This window comes from Protomyctophum bolini (genome assembly GCF_963924005.1).
Source record: "Protomyctophum bolini genome assembly, chromosome: 6".
NCBI lineage: Eukaryota > Metazoa > Chordata > Actinopteri > Myctophiformes > Myctophidae > Protomyctophum > Protomyctophum bolini.
In genome coordinates, this window is record NC_137867.1 from 20538192 (window position 1) to 20558561 (window position 20370).

General features: G+C 43.6%; 1 protein-coding gene across 2 annotated transcripts in view; it reads right to left on the reverse strand.

The window, feature by feature from the left end:
• Positions 1-20370, reverse strand: part of grid2 (glutamate receptor, ionotropic, delta 2) — a 603942-nt gene that overhangs the window by 105742 nt on the left and 477830 nt on the right. For both annotated transcript variants that reach the window (XM_080765357.1, XM_080765356.1), the window contains 3 exons: positions 16441-16542; positions 9606-9803; positions 6191-6503 (listed from right to left, as the gene is read on the reverse strand). In XM_080765357.1, coding sequence (XP_080621483.1) covers positions 6191-6503; positions 9606-9803; positions 16441-16542 — 613 coding nt within the window. The remainder of the gene's footprint in view (positions 1-6190; positions 6504-9605; positions 9804-16440; positions 16543-20370) is intronic.

Here is a 20370-nt window from a genome sequence, read left to right on the forward strand (position 1 = left end):
GGTATTAACCATTTATTATTTTGTAGTAAATGCTGTATGAACATTATGTTGGGGTCGTAACACAAGCACAGCACGTTAAAATATTGATCCTGCTCGGAACCGATTTCATGTGAAAATGTTCCGTTTTTAATCCCTGTATGGAAGGATGAAAGGAGGGTAGTGGAGGGAAGGAGATAAAAAGGTTAGGCGTATCTGGCTCCTCCAACATGATTGCCCCACACACACACACACACACACACACACAGGGGATATAGTGAAAAGAGGGCAGAGGCTGTGGGTGAGGGATAAAAGAGAAGGGGGAGAGGGAGACTGTGGAGGAGCAGATGGAAAGATAAAAGTGTTGATCATGGCCTATGGCCCTACTCTATGTGCAACACACACACACACACACACACACACACACACACACACACACACACACACACACACACACACACACACACACACACACACACACACACACACACACACACACACACACACACACACACACACACACACACACACACACACACACACACACACACACACACACACACACACACACACACACACACACACACACACACACACACAATCTAGTCTAATAGTCCCACTACCATGAAAGCATTTTCTTTTTCCCTCCCATGCTGGTTATTCTTCAGCAGAGATACAGGTTCCTTCGACTGTTCTGTCTCTTTGCATGTTTTCACAATTCAATTACAGCACAGTCCACAGTCAATTTGTTAGCGGTGGCAGCCTGCACACTTCTCCTTTTGCTGAAAAGGTGAAGATACGTTTAAAAAAGGTACAGGAGATGGAAAGGTTTACGTTTTGGAAAGCATCTATCTACCGATGTCTTTCATCTTGTTTGGTTACTTCAATTGTTTCCAGTACCATTCCTCTAGTCCTCTAGGAATAATGATGTTTGGTTATGCCTTGAAACAAAATGTTTGTATGTGGGAACAGTATTTTTCTTTCACCATTTTCCCACCATTTTTCTGTAATGATCTACAGTATTCGTGGTGAACTTGCCTCCGTCTCTGAAGACGTGCTCTTATCTTTGAAGAGCCCCCTGCTGTGGTTAATCTGTCTTTTTAAAGAGAGAACGAGAACTTCTCATCAGCCCTTTGATGTGTGTCTGTACTGAAAGATGATAGATCACATCTTATACAAAAATCTTAAAAACAAAGTGCAAAGACTGGTCGACGAGGCTTCCTTTGATGTCCCATGAGAGGTGGTGAGTGAGTATAGGATCACTCACTCAGGATCACTTAGTATGCAGCACAGTGAGCACTGGTGGTAATTCCTGTTCCTTGTAGGTTCACTCCTTGTAGTTTCAATGCATTCTCACTCCCAAGACAACAAACGGGTTACTTGTTGGCACGGACGTCCCAAGAAGTCAAACATTGGAAGTGGGGGCAAAAACCGCACATGTTGACTAGGGGCGTATATGATTTACCATTCTGTCCCTATCGGGACACTAACTCGAGCGATACATCCCAACGCTCGGCACGGCAAATGCGGTGTCTCTTGTGGCTCAAGTCCGCTTCAGACTTTGGACTGTTTCTTTTATGTCTTGGGTTTGAGAACAGCATTTCTGTATTCCAGGAGTCCCCAGGACGGCACCGTTTGACTTCAATGCACCGGTTGTCATCTTGTGAGGAAGGTCGGTATTAAAATTCAACACGGTCTTCACACACACACACACACACACACACACACACACACACACACACACACACACACACACACACACACACACACACACACACACACACACACACACACACACACACACACACACACACACACACACACACACACACACACACACACACACCTGAGTGCCTGTGAATCACTTCCCTGCGCGTAAAAAGCTGAAAAACAACTTGAGGGGCTCAAGGAGACTCTGACTATCTCGAGAAACAACAAATGGTCATGACACAGCGACTGAATGCCGACATGAAAATCTGAGGAAATGTGGTGTGCCAGAGGGTGTCAAAGGAGGAGACAGTATAAGGCTCCTACCATCAGCATTAATTCAAGCATCTCACATCATGTCCTCACATAAAATGAACTTTCCCTATATGACTACTACTTTTAGACGAGGGATTTTCAACTGATTGTGAATGATGGACCACCACCCTGATATGGGTTAGAAGATTAGTGCTTTTATAACACTTGTTATACATCCCATGCACTATTTCTCAGCCAATGGTCAATTATCTAATGTGATCCTGGGCTCTACCCTCCGCTAACCTAGTCCCATGGGGGACATGGGGAGAGCAACGGACTTGAACTCATGCTTCCTTCATGTCTGAGTGTCCAAGTTGCTCCTTTACACCTGACAGGGGGCAGTTTCCCTGGTTGGACGTAGCGCGTGGAAGGAACACATTATTCCAACCAGTTCCTTTCCCCTCCATCAGGTGCCCCGGCTGGCCAGGGGGAGGCAGTTTAGAGACCAGGATTACTGCATGTTTTTTGTGAGGGTATCTACCCTAGGGGACACGGGGAGAACATGCAAACTCCACACAGAAAGGCCCTTTCGCCAACCCCGCCTCGGTTATGGGCACTGATGACGTGGAGGAGGAAACACGCCGCCAGCACCCACAGCGCCCAGAGTCGGGAATCGAACCCAGGACCTTCTAGCTGTGAGGCGACAGCACTACCAACTGTGCCACCGTGCCCCCGAGGGTATAGGCTAATGGAGGCCAGTCAAGACGCAGCCCTCCCCCAGTCATGCCGGTCCGCAAACATTTTATGAACTGTCAGCAGGGCTGTGGTAATAGAAAGGTTAGGAACCCCTGCTCTACTAGACAATCCGGTGCACTTCCACCTCTTGACATTATAACTCCCTTTTTCTGTTGAATTCCTTGACCTCCAACTTGTCAGTAAATTACTACATGGACGGTCATCATAGGTCACCAGGACATTCAGTTCACTGTTTCTCAACTAGTGAAGAGAAAATTTTAAATAAATAAACAAATCCTACATTACTATAAATGCATGGTCAGGGATCACATACCACGAAGGACTCTCCTCCCCTCTATTGGCCGAAAATACATTTTGTCAGAACAGATATTTCTTTCTTTCTTTTTTTTAGATTAATGATACGCTTAGAATTAAAAGGGGCACTCGCTGGGAAACTTTTAAAGCCTTTCACGTGGGCAGGCCATTTATATTTTTCCCATTAAATGTAAGTTGAAAGATGCATGCAGGCAGTTGAAGGTAACCTTCAGACAGTACGCTACAACTCCTAACCTTTCTATTTATAATTTGTATCTTTAATATTTAATATTTTGCCCTCTACCAAGTTTCAAAGGCATTTGTTACTTTGAAAAGTGGGGAAAATAGAGGTAAGCTTTTCGTTCATCAGGCCTGCAAGCAATAAGTAGGACATCGCTTAAAAAAAAGACACAGGGACACACGGACCCAGGCACACGCTAGGGACACACATACCTGTAGCTGTCTATAGGAGTGGTTGCACCACTCAAAAATAACAGGCACAAATGGAACCTTATGGGTCCATTTGTACACTCTACAAGTTAGAGAACAACTGGTGTACTGTAGGTGTCTTTGATCATCTCAATGCACAGCCTCCCACCATACCAATCAAGAAGTACACACATTGGAACTTGTTTGCTCTCATGGAACGCTAACCACTCAGACAGCAACATGCACATCTTTGAATGGACTATATTCTTCTACCGCACGCATGCACGCACGGTCGTGCACACACACACACACACACACACACACACACACACACACACACACACACACACACACACACACACACACACACACACACACACACACACACACACACACACACACACACACACACACACACACACACACACACACACACACACACACACACACACACACACACACACACATACACACAATACAGAACAGCATTCATCTCTATCCCTGTAATGATGCCATGACTAAAATGTTAATTACAGCTAAAAAGAGAAACGATTGCAAATATCAAACAGCAATTAGCATGTATCATCATCATCATTACCACCATTAGCTGCAGCGCAAGACAGAGGATTATTTACCGACTGGCTGGAAAGCTCATCAACTGCTCATTCAGGGCCTCAAATATTTCACACACAACTTAAAAACATGGCACACATAAACATACCCTAGAACATTTGCATAATTAATGTAGCTTGAAAAATTAACTATTGCCTCAGTCCCGGAGCATGATAGCAAGTGCAACTTTGCTCATGAGAAATGTACCAAACCAGACGCATATCCACTATGAGACTCTTCTGCACTCGCACACACCATCTAACCAATAAAGAAACCTGGTCAAAACAAGCTTAATTCAACACCCACAACTAAAGAACTGGTTACAAAACATCTTGTTCTTTCGCATTGATGACCACTAAATTCCACAGGATCTGTCTGTCTGTCTATGAGCCACTTCTCCTTCACATGGAAATGAGCCAGTTAAGGTGGTTCAGGCATCTAGTAGGCCTACAGATGCTACCTGCTGGGTCCTCTGGGCACGTCCCACTGCGAGGAAGTCACAGGGCAGGCCAAGGACCAGCATGGATTATATTTCCATGCTGGCCTTGGAATGCCTCAAGAACCCCCAGGATGAAGTGGCTGTAATGTGGCCCAGGAAAGGGACGGATGAAGATGGATGAACGATGGATCTCCTATACGACATATTTTACTCAACTGGCACCAAACTGGTTACACAGCATCTTCAGACATTTGTCATAGTAGACATGATCAATATAATAATACTAGTAATATATAATAATATGCTAATAATGCACGGGCAGGCATTGTTGTGTGGGTTAGAGACATATGATTTAAAAAATTTTTTTTTTTATTTAAGTAGTTTTTTCTGTTTTCTAACTCACTCACTCACTCACTCCCAGTTTAAGCCCAGAGTTGATTTGAGTTACAGGTGACTTGAATTGATGTAAATTGTAGGTGTAGAGACTGCACCCCTCGGAGATCACAAAGGCAATTGCTGATGGAGACACTAAATCTCAGCTGGACAAACATGTTTGCATGCATGCATCGCTGCCTTGCATGCTGTGTGCTACTGTTGAGTCTGTCACTTACTTTGACTGATTTATGGCATTGTCTTTCTGTTAAAATCCAACTATGTTAATTTAAGAACTCTGGGCATATAGGTCATTGTTTATTCACTGTGCACACGTGTAGCCTATCAGATACATATGTTAGCGTGATGATTAAGTTGAAACCGAGTAATACACTGTCTGGATGGGAATAAAAACAGAGGATTTCTGCAATCAGTAGCAGCTGTGCTGCACAGATGCGGAGATGTGGGGAATTAAACGGGTGAGCTTCCTTTTTATTGGCTTTTATCGATGTGTATCTCTACACGTCATCACGCAGCACGTTTTCGTTTTCAGGAAGTAATTAAAACATTTTTTATGAACTTTTGATATAAAACACACAGAAATGAGAATGTTTTTGGCATCCATTGTTAGGTATGTCCATATGATGACCACGGATATGGTCTAAAAGTGTGAAAAACGTATTTTTTATTTCACTACGCCTTTAAGACGCGGTGTAATTATTAGAGACACATCACTTCAAGGTTTAATGATAATTTGATGCAGACAATTCTGCTGATTGACACTCTTATTTGTCTTCCTCCTTTCCCCATTGTTCTCCTTCTGCCTCTTCCTCCTCAAAAGGCCTGTGCCCATTGGCCCATTCGATTGCTGTGCAACAACTATCATTTCCATTTGCCTCTCCTCCCCCTTCATCACAGTGGCTCAGTGGTTCTATTCCTGCACTGATTAAACTTTAAATCCTTTCCCTGTCTATTGTCTGATCTCTACACCTGAGCACAGCCAAAATGGATTGTGAAACTTCTCAGATAGATGGCCCCCGGTGCGGTACTTTTTCTCAGCTCTCCCCAACAGAATCACTCTCGTCCTCCCTCATTTGATTATTGCGCTCAAACAACAAAAGGTCAATACACGCGTCTGAGAATTTTCTCATTGGCACTGCTGAGGAGAGCTGCCGTTATAATACAGAAGAACATTTGGCTGAGCGTTTTCCCTCTTCATACAGTATGGTAGCTATGGTTTTCACAGCAAACTGTTGCAAAGGAAGGGGTTACCTTTGAGAACGGCTTTAGCCGATGCCTCCCAGACTCTCTTTCCACACAGCCACACTCACTCAACCACGCTCCACTCACCTTGCTGGACGAAGGACCCGTACACAAACCACATGGAGTTGTACAGGGTGGTGGAGGACACCGAGCCCATGGGCAGGCGTGGCGGGTTCAGCCAGTTCAGCAGGTACACCAGGATGCCAACCAACAGCACGGTCCCGGCGATGCACGCCCAAAGTGACAGGTCGAAGGGAGCCAGGCAGGCAAACATGTCCACCGTGCGCTCCGCCTTGCGCAGTAGCACGCCCACCGAGTAGTCCATGTAGCGGGTGGTGAAGTCTACCACGCTCTCCCGCTCTGGGGTGATGGTCAACGCTGACAGGCCCACATCCGCACGCTATGGCCGGTGGGAAGCATGAGGAGAGAGAGAAAGAGAGAGGGTGGGTAGGGCATTCATTCAGAAAGATGGTTTAATAGTGTGGATGTGGATGGCGTAAACAATGACAGGCAGTTAATATTTACGTAATAAGGAGTCTGTATCAGACGAATCCATGCAACGCTGCCCTGGGCACAATCATAGCTGCCAAATTAAGTGCAGCTTTACACCGCAGCATTGATTGGATACAGCTGAACTACAGGGCACGGCTCTGCAGATTCGCCTATAGTGTGCCTGATTAACGGGTATCAAATAGGTGTGTGCACATCTTTGTCTGTAAATATAAATAAACAGTTTTTAATTGTTGGTTTATTTTGACACGACAAAAATATGCTATGCTAATATACAGAAATAAGGGTAGTTAATTCAAATATTACCATTTCTCAATGCTTGGCTAGCAGCCGTAGATGGTTTGTGCCATAGTAATAATTTAAACTGCTGAATAGGTGTGTGTGTGTGTGTGTGTGTGTGTGTGTGTGTGTGTGTGTGTGTTTGCAATGCTTGTGTGTGAATGTACATTCAAAGCTCTAAATACTGAAAAAGAGCCGATACAAACTTCCTGCGAAAAAATTGGCATTCACCCACCCTCACGCACTCACGCACGCACACACACACACACACACACACATGCACGCACGCACGCACACACACACACACGCACGCACGCACGCACGCAAGCAAGCACGCACGCACTCTTAAGGCCAAAATTTGCTAATTTCACAGTTGGGTGAGGAAACAAAATGCTTAAATGGGCAGAAATTGTCACTTACACTGCATAAGAAGAATACTGAGACAGAGACCCTGCAGGATGTTTGTAGGCTGACACACCAGCATGGAGTTTGTGCTGCGCGTCTACAGCTCTAGTAATTATGATATGATAATGCACACACATGCGTGCATTATCATATCATAATTAGTAGAGCGGTTCCCGTGTTGTGATGTCAGAACAGGCCGTTCCATATATGGAGATATAGGAGTGTGCCCGGGCAGAGGCTTTTGTGCTGGTTCTGGACAACCAGAAATGCATTCCCTTGTATGTGTCCATGTTATGCCCATATATGGAGTTCTTTGTCAAGCATGCCAAATTAGGCTTTTGTGCTGGTTCTGGACAACCAGAAATGCAGAGTACCCGTTCCAACCTTCTGTCTCTGTGTCCCTTTATTCCTATATATGGAGTTCTGTGTCAGGCCTGCCCACAAGTTCTGTGTCAGGCATGCCCAAATATGGAGTGGTGTGATGTCAGAACAGGCCAGCTCCATATGTACCCTGGGCAGGGGCCCGGTCCAGAGTCCGGGCAGAGGCCTTTTGTGGCAGTTCTGAACAACCGCGGGTTCGACCGACTTGACACCGAGCACTGCACTCCCTGTGGTGGTGTGGAACGCGTGTGTCCAATTTGAATACGGTGGGGCGAATGTTCTCGAGTTACGAGCATTACACCGTACGTCGTACAGACAGACAGAGACGTGGTGCATTTATAGAAGAAGATTATATGACATGATATATTATGTCTCGCTGTTTTGATGACAAACTTTTTTTGGACAAAGTGTGTGCTACCTCTCTCCATCATCATCTTGGTTGTGTTTGATGTGCTATATGTTTGCATAATGACACAGATGAGACCAGTGTTACAGTAGAACTATTCTTTTCTGGTGCCCATGTGGAGGACATGCACAGAGAGAAAAGAGGGGCGGGACAATACATACAGCCTGTATTCAGTACAAATACCTGACCTGTCGATGTAGTTCACCAGATGTAATAGCTGTAGAGGACGTGATAGCACGAGTACAGTATGTACAGCTAGAATTAACTAGGCTGCAAAATGATCAACCTCTCATGGATGCACTCAGAGCATATCATTGTAGGCTTTGGTAGGCCTACTTGGGAACGATGCAACTTGGGAACCAAATAATACCCGTTGTCAACTTGTCATAGCACCCGTTTTAACTGTCTGTCTGAGTCCCACATGGAGATCTCTTTATCTGTCTGTCTGCCTGTGTGTGAAGAGTGCAAACTGACTGTGAAAAGTGGACTGATTAAGTAATCAATTGGCAGGTGTGTGGTTGCCATTGCAATCAATTGGCTGAGGCAGAGGCTGTAAATTGCACAGGTGAGGGGATTTAAGCTGACGTGAACCCTGATTCACGTCGCTTCGTGACGTGAATCAGGGTGTGTATGGAGAATGTATTGAAACACTCCCATACACAACCAGACACAAACTGAAGACGTTTTATCTTTTTTTATGGCCTTCTTTGTTGTTTTAATTTTTTTCTTCTTTATTTCTCTGTATTTTACCCATTATCTGTATGTATAATGAAGGAAAGGATTTTGGCAATCCTCTGCATATAGGCTACATTTAACTCGGAGAGTGTGCGAATGGAACAAAAATGAACACTGGATTTTACTGTGTCTCTCAGAGACAGTCTGGAACATTAAGTAATGGAAAAACAGAAAGGGTGGGTTATGGGTAATGGGCCTGAAAATACTGCGGTGACCTCCAGAGGTATAAAATGTCACCACTTTTCTCATTCTTCCTACTGTATACTATTCTCATTTCTGTCTCTGTCTCTGTCTCCCCCCCCCCCTCCCCTCTCTCTGTCTCTCTCATATCCATTTGGGAGGTGTTATTTCTACTGTGGCACTGTCACTACCATTATAGAGGAAATGTGAAGTAGTAGTGTATGCAGTACTGCTGTACCCAGTGAAATTTAAACATAATTTGAGAGTGTACAAATGTAACCAAATAATGTTAATCCCGTTCACATGAAACAATGGTCATAATGACATCATAACAACACTATTTACATGAGTGAATCCTTCCCCTATTGTTTCAATGCCTGTAGCAACATATTAATGTGTCAACATAATACTGATTATTTTTGAAAATGTTTTATCAAAGTAGAAACATTTGATAAAACTTGTAATAGAGTAGTTTTACTTTGTGGTATTGCTACATTGAAAAAAAGAAAGAAAGAAAATAAAAGTAAAACTAATCTGAGTACTTCTTCCACCACTGAACACATACTGTACCAACAATGTTATGTCTGTGAGTGTGCACGCTCTCACCTTAAAGACAAGCTCTCCCATCAGTCCATTCCACTGTCCATCAGGCTGCAAGCTGCCATATTTGTGGTCCGGAGCGACGTAGATCTCATACTTGAAGCCCAGGTAGGTAGAGAGAGCATCCAGGACATCAATAGAATATCCCTGATACTTCTTGGGCTTTCCCAGAACATTTTCCGACACCATCACAAATGGCTCTTCCTAAAAGGAAAAGTGATTGGTGAGTCAGTCAGTTAGATGATCTAACTTTTGGATTTCATATGAATGCATGCATTCAGTGCGTATTGCAACTGTTGAAACTGCCTAATGTAAAATAGGGATGGCACGTTAAAACATGTTCTAACAGTTCTTTTTTTGTGAAGTGAAGAGTGAAGTTTGATGGACAATCATTTCAGACAGTGAGGACAAATTACCCCCCCCACCTCCCTCCAATAAGACTTAAGGTTAAGTTTAGACAATTAGCTTTTTTGCTTTCATCCCACACTATCTGGCTTTCTCTTTGTTAATAAATCCCAATTGATGAGTGAAATGTTTCAGGCCAATATGTCTGGCAGATTTATGAGGGCCCATGTGTGTGTTATTGACTGGATACTGGCTGCACATTAGACACACAGAGACAAAGATAAATGTGTGCGCACATGCATGCACGCACGCACACACTCTGTATTACACATTAACTTGGTGGTTTCTAATCCCTGCTAGCTCCAGCCGCTCAATAAGCTATTAGGCGGTGAGTGGACTTGCATGCCAAGTCCCTCTCTCGCCACAGGCATCCATCAATCAAGGCACCACCCACTGCACCACACACACACACACACACACACACACACACACACACACACACACACACACACACACACACACACACACACACACACACACACACACACACACACACACACACACACACACACACACACACACACACACACACACACACACACACACACACACACACACAAATAAGGACATCATGCGTGCACGTACACAAACAAGTATATCAAAGTCCCACTGTCAAGCATCCAGTTCTGTCACAGACTGTGGTAACAGTAACACACTCCACCAAAGCCCATTGGAGCATTTAGCACCACGGCCAGTGCCAACTCTCAGACAGGCAGTCCAGAGCACGGAGCAGTGGTCAAACATGCCCACTAGCCCTTAGCAGTTGAGACTCATTCAACACACCTGACTCATGGAAATGTGTTTTTCTGCGTTTCGGTTTTAAATAGTATCTTTTTTTAGCCAGAGGGAGAAGGAAGTGCCCAAGGCAGGTCTCAGAATAAACCGTTTGGGGAGATTTCCCACAACCAGTTTAAGGTCAACTTGATTGGCGCATTCACACTCGCACAACATTACCCACACACAGCACAGACCCATCCACCACGTATTCTGTCAAGGTACAAACTCTATACATACAATTGTAATGCATCTGTCAATGGTAAATGTATCTGATTAAGCTTGCTTCATAAAGAAATAAAGTATAAGAAAACACTGCTATGTATTGTGGAAAGTCAGACCAGCAAAGCACCCATTATAACCCCAACATCTGTTTTGGTGAGAACGTTTTCACAGAAATTTGCAGATCGACAAGCTCGTCGATTGGTTATTTCCTGCGAAAAGCCTTCCTCACAATAACTGAAAACAGAAAATACAAGACCATAGAGCCCTGAGGGACTGAATCATATTGTGCCATCTACAGACAATTCAAACATTTGAAACTATATGGATTAATGGTTAACGGTTTATTTTAGTATAGGATTCAAAGCAATATTGTGTTTTTGAGGTTTCTCCTCAAAAACACTTTAATGCCTGCTTTCAGTGCCATACAGCATGTCCGCTGCAATCCTCTCTGGACTCCCACACAAGGCAAGCACATAACACATTGAATATACTGTAATACTGTATAACTACTGTACAACCTTGGGGTTATTTTATTTTGTGTAAGCTTCCATCCATACAAGAAGCTCATCCACTGCAGGCATAATGCACTGGAAGTAGTGGCTATTTTTTTGTTGTTGTTAGAATCTAATGGATTCGCAACTTTATGAACTCTTATTTTCCACTTCATAATCTATTTGCCACTTTCAATTTAGAATTACGTGCGACACAATTAATCTATAATGTCAGGTGTAGCATTTATGTGTGGGGGTATGTGTGGCACAAATCCCCCCCCCCCCCCCACACACACACACACACACACACACACACACACACACACAGACAGACAGACAGACAGACAGACAGACAGACAGACAGACAGACAGACAGACAGACAGACAGACAGACAGACAGACAGACAGACAGACAGACAGACAGACAGACAGACAGACAGACAGACAGACAGACAGACAGACAGACAGACAGACAGACAGACAGACAGACAGACAGACAGACAGACAGACAGACAGACAGACAGACAGACAGACAGACAGACAGACAGACAGACAGACAGACAGACAGACAGACAGACAGACAGACAGACAGACAGACAGACAGACAGACAGACAGACAGACAGACAGACAGACAGACAGACAGACAGACAGACAGACAGACAGACAGACAGACAGACAGACAGACAGACAGACAGACAGACAGACAGACAGACAGACAGACAGACAGACAGACAGACAGACAGACAGACAGACAGACAGACAGACAGACAGACAGACAGACAGACAGACAGACAGACAGACAGACAGACAGACAGACAGACAGACAGACAGACAGACAGACAGACAGACAGACAGACAGACAGACAGACACGTATTGAAAATGTGTGTGATATTTTACCAGATTGACATGCACCTAAAGGACCAGAGGTTTCCATTCTACCATATTATGCCACCCCAATTTCCCTCAGTATGTCTGGCAGCTTTCCCTCACTCTACAATGGCCTTGTCCATCTCTCCATACATTCCTTTAATATTGCTACCCTTCTCCTTTTCATTTCATCTTTTCTCCCTTCTTCCCTTTGTTCAACCAGCTTCCATTGCCCTTCCTTCCCTCCTGCCTTCTCCATGAATTTGATTGGTGGCAATTTATCCCCAGTCTCCTCTCGGCTCGATGCAGCACAAGTGTTTTTTTGGAGGCATGATTGGGAACATGCAATTTCCCACTGAGACGGAGTGATGGCTTCTGAAGAGCTCTCGTGGGAATATCACTGAGCCACGCGACGGCTCGTGACTGTGGCAACGCCGTCGTCTTTGGACAGACTAAAGCCTGACTATATGTGTTCTGACGCCGCTTGCATAAAATGTCAGACCTACAATCTCTTCACGACACGTTGTGAGCTTGTAGGTCGGCAATTTTCAGCGCGTGACGAAGTATGAATAGCAGGCTTTTGGAGGATTCGCCAGGGCAATTGGTCTGAAATGCGTTTCTTGTAACTTTGTGAAGTCTCTGTGGTGGATCCAGCTGTAAATGTGTTAAAAATAAGTTTCCCTCGCAGTCTCCGCCTGAGGCAGATGGGAATTTGCAGGGCAATATTATCTCACCATGAAGGAAACCATGCAGATTAAGCGACTTTGAAAGAGACAAAACGGTTTGCATAACCTCTGTTTCACTTTACTGGTCCGGTTTATTGTAACCGGTTTATTGTTATTGTCTTCATATCATAATTGTAATTAAGGTCACGATGTGACTTTGGTCACTTTTTGTGTTTTTGTGTTTGTTTTTTTCCGCCAAAAATAGAAATAAAACTTGCCTTTGGAGCACAAGGTCATGGGTTCAAATCCGGGCACCGCCAACTCAGCCCATGATTCTTATTAGTGCATATTGTTCTTATTGCGTATTGTCTTCTTTCTTGGTCCTGCCTTATCGCTGCTTGCAGCTATATTCTCCCATTATTATAATTTATCCCACATTACTGTGGTCCAAAAGGTGCGTGTTGCACTGTGGGACAAAGAGAGCCATAAACACATAATTATAGTGATAGACTCAAGTTACCTCTTCAGTGGCCATTTAACCTGCCAATAGATTCCAGTCTGATCAATAGCATTGATCTAGAGACATTGGCCCTTCTGGTGTCGAGATCTCAAAACCAATTAACAAATCCATAAACATAAGAGTCTAGGTGACTGGAGAGAGAACGTGCGTGCGTGCGTCTTGGACAGTACATACTACATAGATGGAACAGCCTGATCTCCCGGCAAGTATGTCGATCAAGTGCATTAACATGTTACTGTACATACACCTGTGTAATTTAACTCCATTTAAGTGTAAACATAAGGATGGGGATTTTACTGTGTACTTGAATTAATTTGCATGGTACTGTATATTGTAGGCCTACAACTCCAATGTGTTTGTGATGACAACGTGGACCTGAGCACAAAACAAATGGGGGTCAAGTCAGTCACATTTATTTGTCTAGGGAAGCTATTATGTGATAATTCAGAAGTGGTTAAATGTTTTCTCTTGAAGAAAGGAAGAGGAGCAAGCACTCAGTTGAGTAGTCCAAAGTAATACAGTGGCGGGTGCACGGTTCAGGCAAATACAGTTTGTGGAAAAGAATACCAGCACTCACGTTATATCCAGTAGGATTCTTGTTTATTATTTAGATTTCCCCCAGCAGCAAGCAACATATACGAAACGGCCGAAACGGCCGTATATGTTGGGCGTAAATCTGAACAATAAGGTGTTGGTGTCACTTATAAAGAGGATATAGGGGTCATAGAGACCTGCACAGGGTCAGACACTGTCTATAGTGATGGGGCTTCCAATGAATAACGTGAGTGAGGTTCCACTCGGACCGTTTTGTGCGTGGCACCCAGGTCCTCTTTATAAATGACACCAACACCGTATTGTTCAGATTCACGCTGAGGAAGGCCTCCGGGCCAAAATGTCCGTATATGTTGCTTGCTGCTGGGGGAAATCGAAATAATAAACAAGAATCCTACTGGATATAACGTGAGTGCTGGTATTCTTTTTCATGAACTGAATATGTTTTCTCTTAACAGAACAATACTGTAACTTACACCAGTGGTTCCCAAACCTTTTCATGTCAAGGACCCCCAAATTGACCTCCATAAGAGAAGATTTTTACGGCTCTAGCAGTGATTCTCAACCCGTTTAATTTCAAGGACCCCCAGACAGTTTGACATGCATTAGTCTATGGACCCCCATGTAATTTGGTTCCATTTGTACACTCTCAGAGTTACAGACCCATAAAGATCCATTTGGTTCCAAACTATCATTTCGCTGGGGGCCCCCTGGAACTCCCTCAAGGACCCATGGGGGTCCCCGGACCCCACTTGGGGAACCACTGACTTACACTACAGAGCATGCTGTGAAGGTCACAATGGTCCTCCCATTCACAAAGCGAACAGACAATTTAGAAGAAACTTGATGATACTGTATCATCATTATACAAACAATCATCATTGTGCAGACATGCAATTTCTCATACTATATGCCCATACAAACATCCATACTCAAATAGACGCAATTGTTGTCTTCATCATGTTGTCAATAGGTTATTTGTCAAATGTACACAAACAGATTAGAATGCACCTTGCAGCCAATCTCAAATAGCACAGACCAACTACAGTAGGCAACACTCTACTCTGGATACTTCACACTATAAGACTGTCTGGAGGGACTCTCTAAACAGTGTTAGTCAACTGGGAAAACACTCACACACAAATGCATAGTGATAAGATTTTATAGATAAAAGAGAGGAGATACAATTATGATAACATGTAGGGAGGGAGAGTGGTTGGGAGGGAGTGGGAAGAGAGAGAGAGAGAGAGAGAGAGAGAGAGAGAGAGAGAGAGTGAGTGAGTGAGTGAGTGAGTGAGTGAGAGAGAGAGAGAGAGAGAGAGAGAGAGAGAGAGAGAGAGAGAGAAAGAGATCCCTAGCCTCCCTATTATGGTCATAATAGGCGAAGAATCACTGAAAATAGCACATCCCTAACAGTCCTACAACGCTTCGGAAAGTGATAGATATATAATCCATAACGAGTTGCAACGTGACGTGTTGTGGGCTATTTTCAGGGGAGAGATATGGCGTAGAGGAGGGGAGAAGTGAGCCCTGGGAGTGGGGAGCACAACTAGCCATTAATTATGATACCATCGAGGCAAAATACATTTTTGTCAACAAAATCAACTGTAGATTGAGTCGACAAAACTAGACAAAAACTTTTCAGATGACTAAAACTAAATTAAATTTGATTCAAAAGACTATGACTAGACACAGACTCTACACAACACCACCAACACCAATACTGTCAGTGTTAAGAACCATTCCATGCTCTTTTTTCTTTATGACTGTGATGGAAATCATCACATCTAAAAAGAAAAAGGAAAAAAATATATTAAATGAGAAAGAAGCTATTGATGGAAGCTATAGTCCAGAAGAAATGTCTGGCATCATCTATATTTCTTCCCTGCTTCCCACTTCAAAGGTGGGATATGAAGAATTTAAGGCCGTGAATCTTTAACGCACTCGAGGGACTTGCTCAAATCGACGCTGCAGGCAAGACAGGGAGGAAGCTGGAATCTCAATATCATGGACAAATCTGTTGGTATTCATCTTCTATTCTATGAAATGGACAGGCATGCTGAGTTAACTCAACTTCCTGCCTGCTTGTGTCTCACTCTCACCCATTCGATTGCATCCACACACACGTGTCGTAAATGCTTTAGGAACATTATGTTGGGGTCGTAAATATATTGATCCTGCTCGGAACCGATTTCATGTGAAAATGTTCGTTTTAATCCCTGTATGGAAGGATGAAAGGAGTGGAGGGAAGGAGATAAAGAGGTTAGGGGCACGCACACGCACACACGCACACACACACACACACACACACACACACACACACACAAAGGTTGAACTCACCAGAACAGTAACTACTCGTAGCACCACTCCTCTCATGTTATTTTCCAGCTTCCTGTCTGACAGCGTGCCGTTCAAACCGTGGACTGGATCCCATGTTGCCAGCTACAAAAAGGACACACACAGATATACACAATATTTTGAATAGGTCCAGAATATAGTTTTTACAACCTTCCAAACATTTAGGAAGATTAATTCATAGAGACAATTTAGTGCATACTGTACAATATTTTTATTATTTTATTTATTAGCAAATATATAAAATAATAAGCTAATGAAAGACAATTGGCTGCACTCTGTAACCTTTATGTTCTATACCTGGTATTCAAACCCAGGTCCCCCGCACAAGTGCTGACATTTTTACAGTTGAACTAGACTAGAGCATCCCTGCAAGGTTGTCCAAATTAATGTATTTGACCCCCATTTGAAATTATTCCATGCATGGCAGGGATCCGGGGACCCTATAAGATGTGTGAATGTGACCATACAGTACAATAATATACGCATCTCTCATCTTCATTCTGATCTGGATACCAAAAGAAAGAGTCAAAACACTTTTCAAGCCATTATATAGGCTTCCAGGGAAGCTCACCTGTGGCCATAGATATATATATAAAAATATATGCCTCATTGGCTGCTGCAGTTCGTTGGAGACGCCTCATTGGCTGCTGCAGTTCGTTGGAGACGCCTCATTGGCTGCTGCAGTTCGTTGGAGACTTCTCCAGCGTAAGGCACGCTGCGTAAGACACGCTGCGTCGCTGCCACTCAAATGACTATTGGCCAATCACAGTGCATCATTTCCTGGACTTATCAATTCGATCCAAAGGAGCTTTATTGGCATGACAAAACAAACATTTACATTGCCTCTGATTGGCCTACCGAACGTCCCCTTCAGTGACGCACCATTACGTTCCACGTGGAATCTTGTCAAGCTTCCACTATACTTGGAGCTATACATGGAGCTTGCCTCCATGTTGCCTACTCTCGAGATACACACGCCCCAGAGCCAAAGGGGGCCTCTACCTCTACAGGAAACAGGAAGTGCCTGGGAGCAGAAACAGGGACTGGCGCCAGGCACACGAGCCCATGCGGCACGCGCCGCCCAACTCCTCGCTCATACAACTTTTATTCAAAGCTCCCTCGTGAATCTGGGGCTAGACCACCGTGTCTCTCAAATTCCGTCATATTTCCAATCCCCAGGAAGTCTTACTGAAGTCCCAAAACCCTGTTTTCATGTGTCGACGAACAGCCTTCTGCTATTAATAAAATATTGTTTTCAGCTTCAGAGAGCAAAGTTTCCCTAAAGAGAGAGCCTGTGCATTTTGTTTTTGGGCAAAGAGTGATTTAGCTGTCTGCTGTTCAAAGACAAACACACTTAAACACATGTGCAGTTGTGCACGCAAAGCAACAGCGAGTGATTTGTTGTTCAAAAGAAAACAAACACACCAGAGCAACAGAGGGCATGCTATTAAGGAAAAAAACCTTTTGCGCAACATTATTTCTTTCCAAAGCCTAATGTTACAGCATAACATGCACTTCATGTTCAACTCCAACCAACTCCTCTGTGGTTTCTACTATAGGGCCATGGTTCTCAACCTGTGGGCCAGGGCCTACTGGTGGGCCGTAAGAATAATACAAGTGGGTAATTGTAAAAACAGCAAGGTTGTAATGTTAATGTAACAATATTTTTTAAATACACATTTTTTTTATTCATCCATGGTGATACCAGTGGTGTCAACACTAAATTGGAACTTAAAGTGTACTATGTCATTTCCATTGATCCAAGCCGTAACACAATCAATTGATTGATCATTCAAATAAACATGCTTTAAAAATATACACGCTGCATCTTTTTTAATATTTTCTGTGCTTCACATTTAAAACAATTAAAACTGTACTGGCCATAAATGCCCATGGGAGAAAAAAAAGCCATAAATATACAAACGGCCCACCCATCTGACCACTTAACACGGCAGCCGTTCGAATGGTGGCGCAAACACTTTGAAGTGGGCTCTGATCCTGAAAAGGTGGACAACCAGAACCACTGTACTAGGATGTACACAGAACCACTGTACTAGGATGTACACAGAACCACTGTACTAGGATGTACACAGAACCACTGTACTAGGATGTATACAGAACCACTGTACTAGGATGTACACAGAACCACTGTACTAGGATGTACACAGAACCACTGTACTAGGATGTACACAGAACCACTGTACTAGGATGTATACAGAACCACTGTACTAGGATGTACACAGAACCACTGTACTAGGATGTACACAGAACCACTGTACTAGGATGTACACAGAACCACTGTACTAGGATGTACACAGAACCACTGTACTAGGATGTACACAGAACCACTGTACTAGGATGTACACAGAACCACTGTACTAGGATGTACACAGAACCACTGTACTAGGATGTACACAGAACCACTGTACTAGGATGTACACAGAACCACTGTACTAGGATGTATACAGAACCACTGTACTAGGATGTATACAGAACCACTGTACTAGGATGTACACAGAACCACTGTACTAGGATGTACACAGAACCACTGTACTAGGATGTACACAGAACCACTGTACTAGGATGTACACAGAACCACTGTACTAGGATGTACACAGAACCACTGTACTAGGATGTACACAGAACCACTGTACTAGGATGTACACAGAACCACTGTACTAGGATGTATACAGAACCACTGTACTAGGATGTATACAGAACCACTGTACTAGGATGTACACAGAACCACTGTACTAGGATGTATACTAGGATGTACACAGAACCACTGTACTAGGATGTACACAGAACCACTGTACTAGGATGTACACAGAACCACTGTACTAGGATGTATACAGAACCACTGTACTAGGATGTACACAGAACCACTGTACTAGGATGTATACTAGGATGTACACAGAACCACTGTACTAGGATGTACACAGAACCACTGTACTAGGATGTACACAGAACCACTGTACTAGGATGTACACAGAACCACTGTACTAGGATGTATACAGAACCACTGTACTAGGATGTATACAGAACCACTGTACTAGGATGTATACAGAACCACTGTACTAGGATGTACACAGAACCACTGTACTAGGATGTATACTAGGATGTACACAGAACCACTGTACTAGGATGTATACTAGGATGTATACAGAACCACTGTACTAGGATGTATACAGAACCACTGTACTAGGATGTACACAGAACCACTGTACTAGGATGTACACAGAACCACTGTACTAGGATGTACACAGAACCACTGTACTAGGATGTACACAGAACCACTGTACTAGGATGTATACAGAACCACTGTACTAGGATGTATACAGAACCACTGTACTAGGATGTACACAGAACCACTGTACTAGGATGTATACTAGGATGTACACAGAACCACTGTACTAGGATGTACACAGAACCACTGTACTAGGATGTACACAGAACCACTGTACTAGGATGTATACAGAACCACTGTACTAGGATGTACACAGAACCACTGTACTAGGATGTATACTAGGATGTACACAGAACCACTGTACTAGGATGTACACAGAACCACTGTACTAGGATGTACACAGAACCACTGTACTAGGATGTACACAGAACCACTGTACTAGGATGTATACAGAACCACTGTACTAGGATGTATACAGAACCACTGTACTAGGATGTATACAGAACCACTGTACTAGGATGTACACAGAACCACTGTACTAGGATGTATACTAGGATGTACACAGAACCACTGTACTAGGATGTACACAGAACCACTGTACTAGGATGTACACAGAACCACTGTACTAGGATGTATACTAGGATGTACACAGAACCACTGTACTAGGATGTACACAGAACCACTGTACTAGGATGTACACAGAACCACTGTACTAGGATGTACAC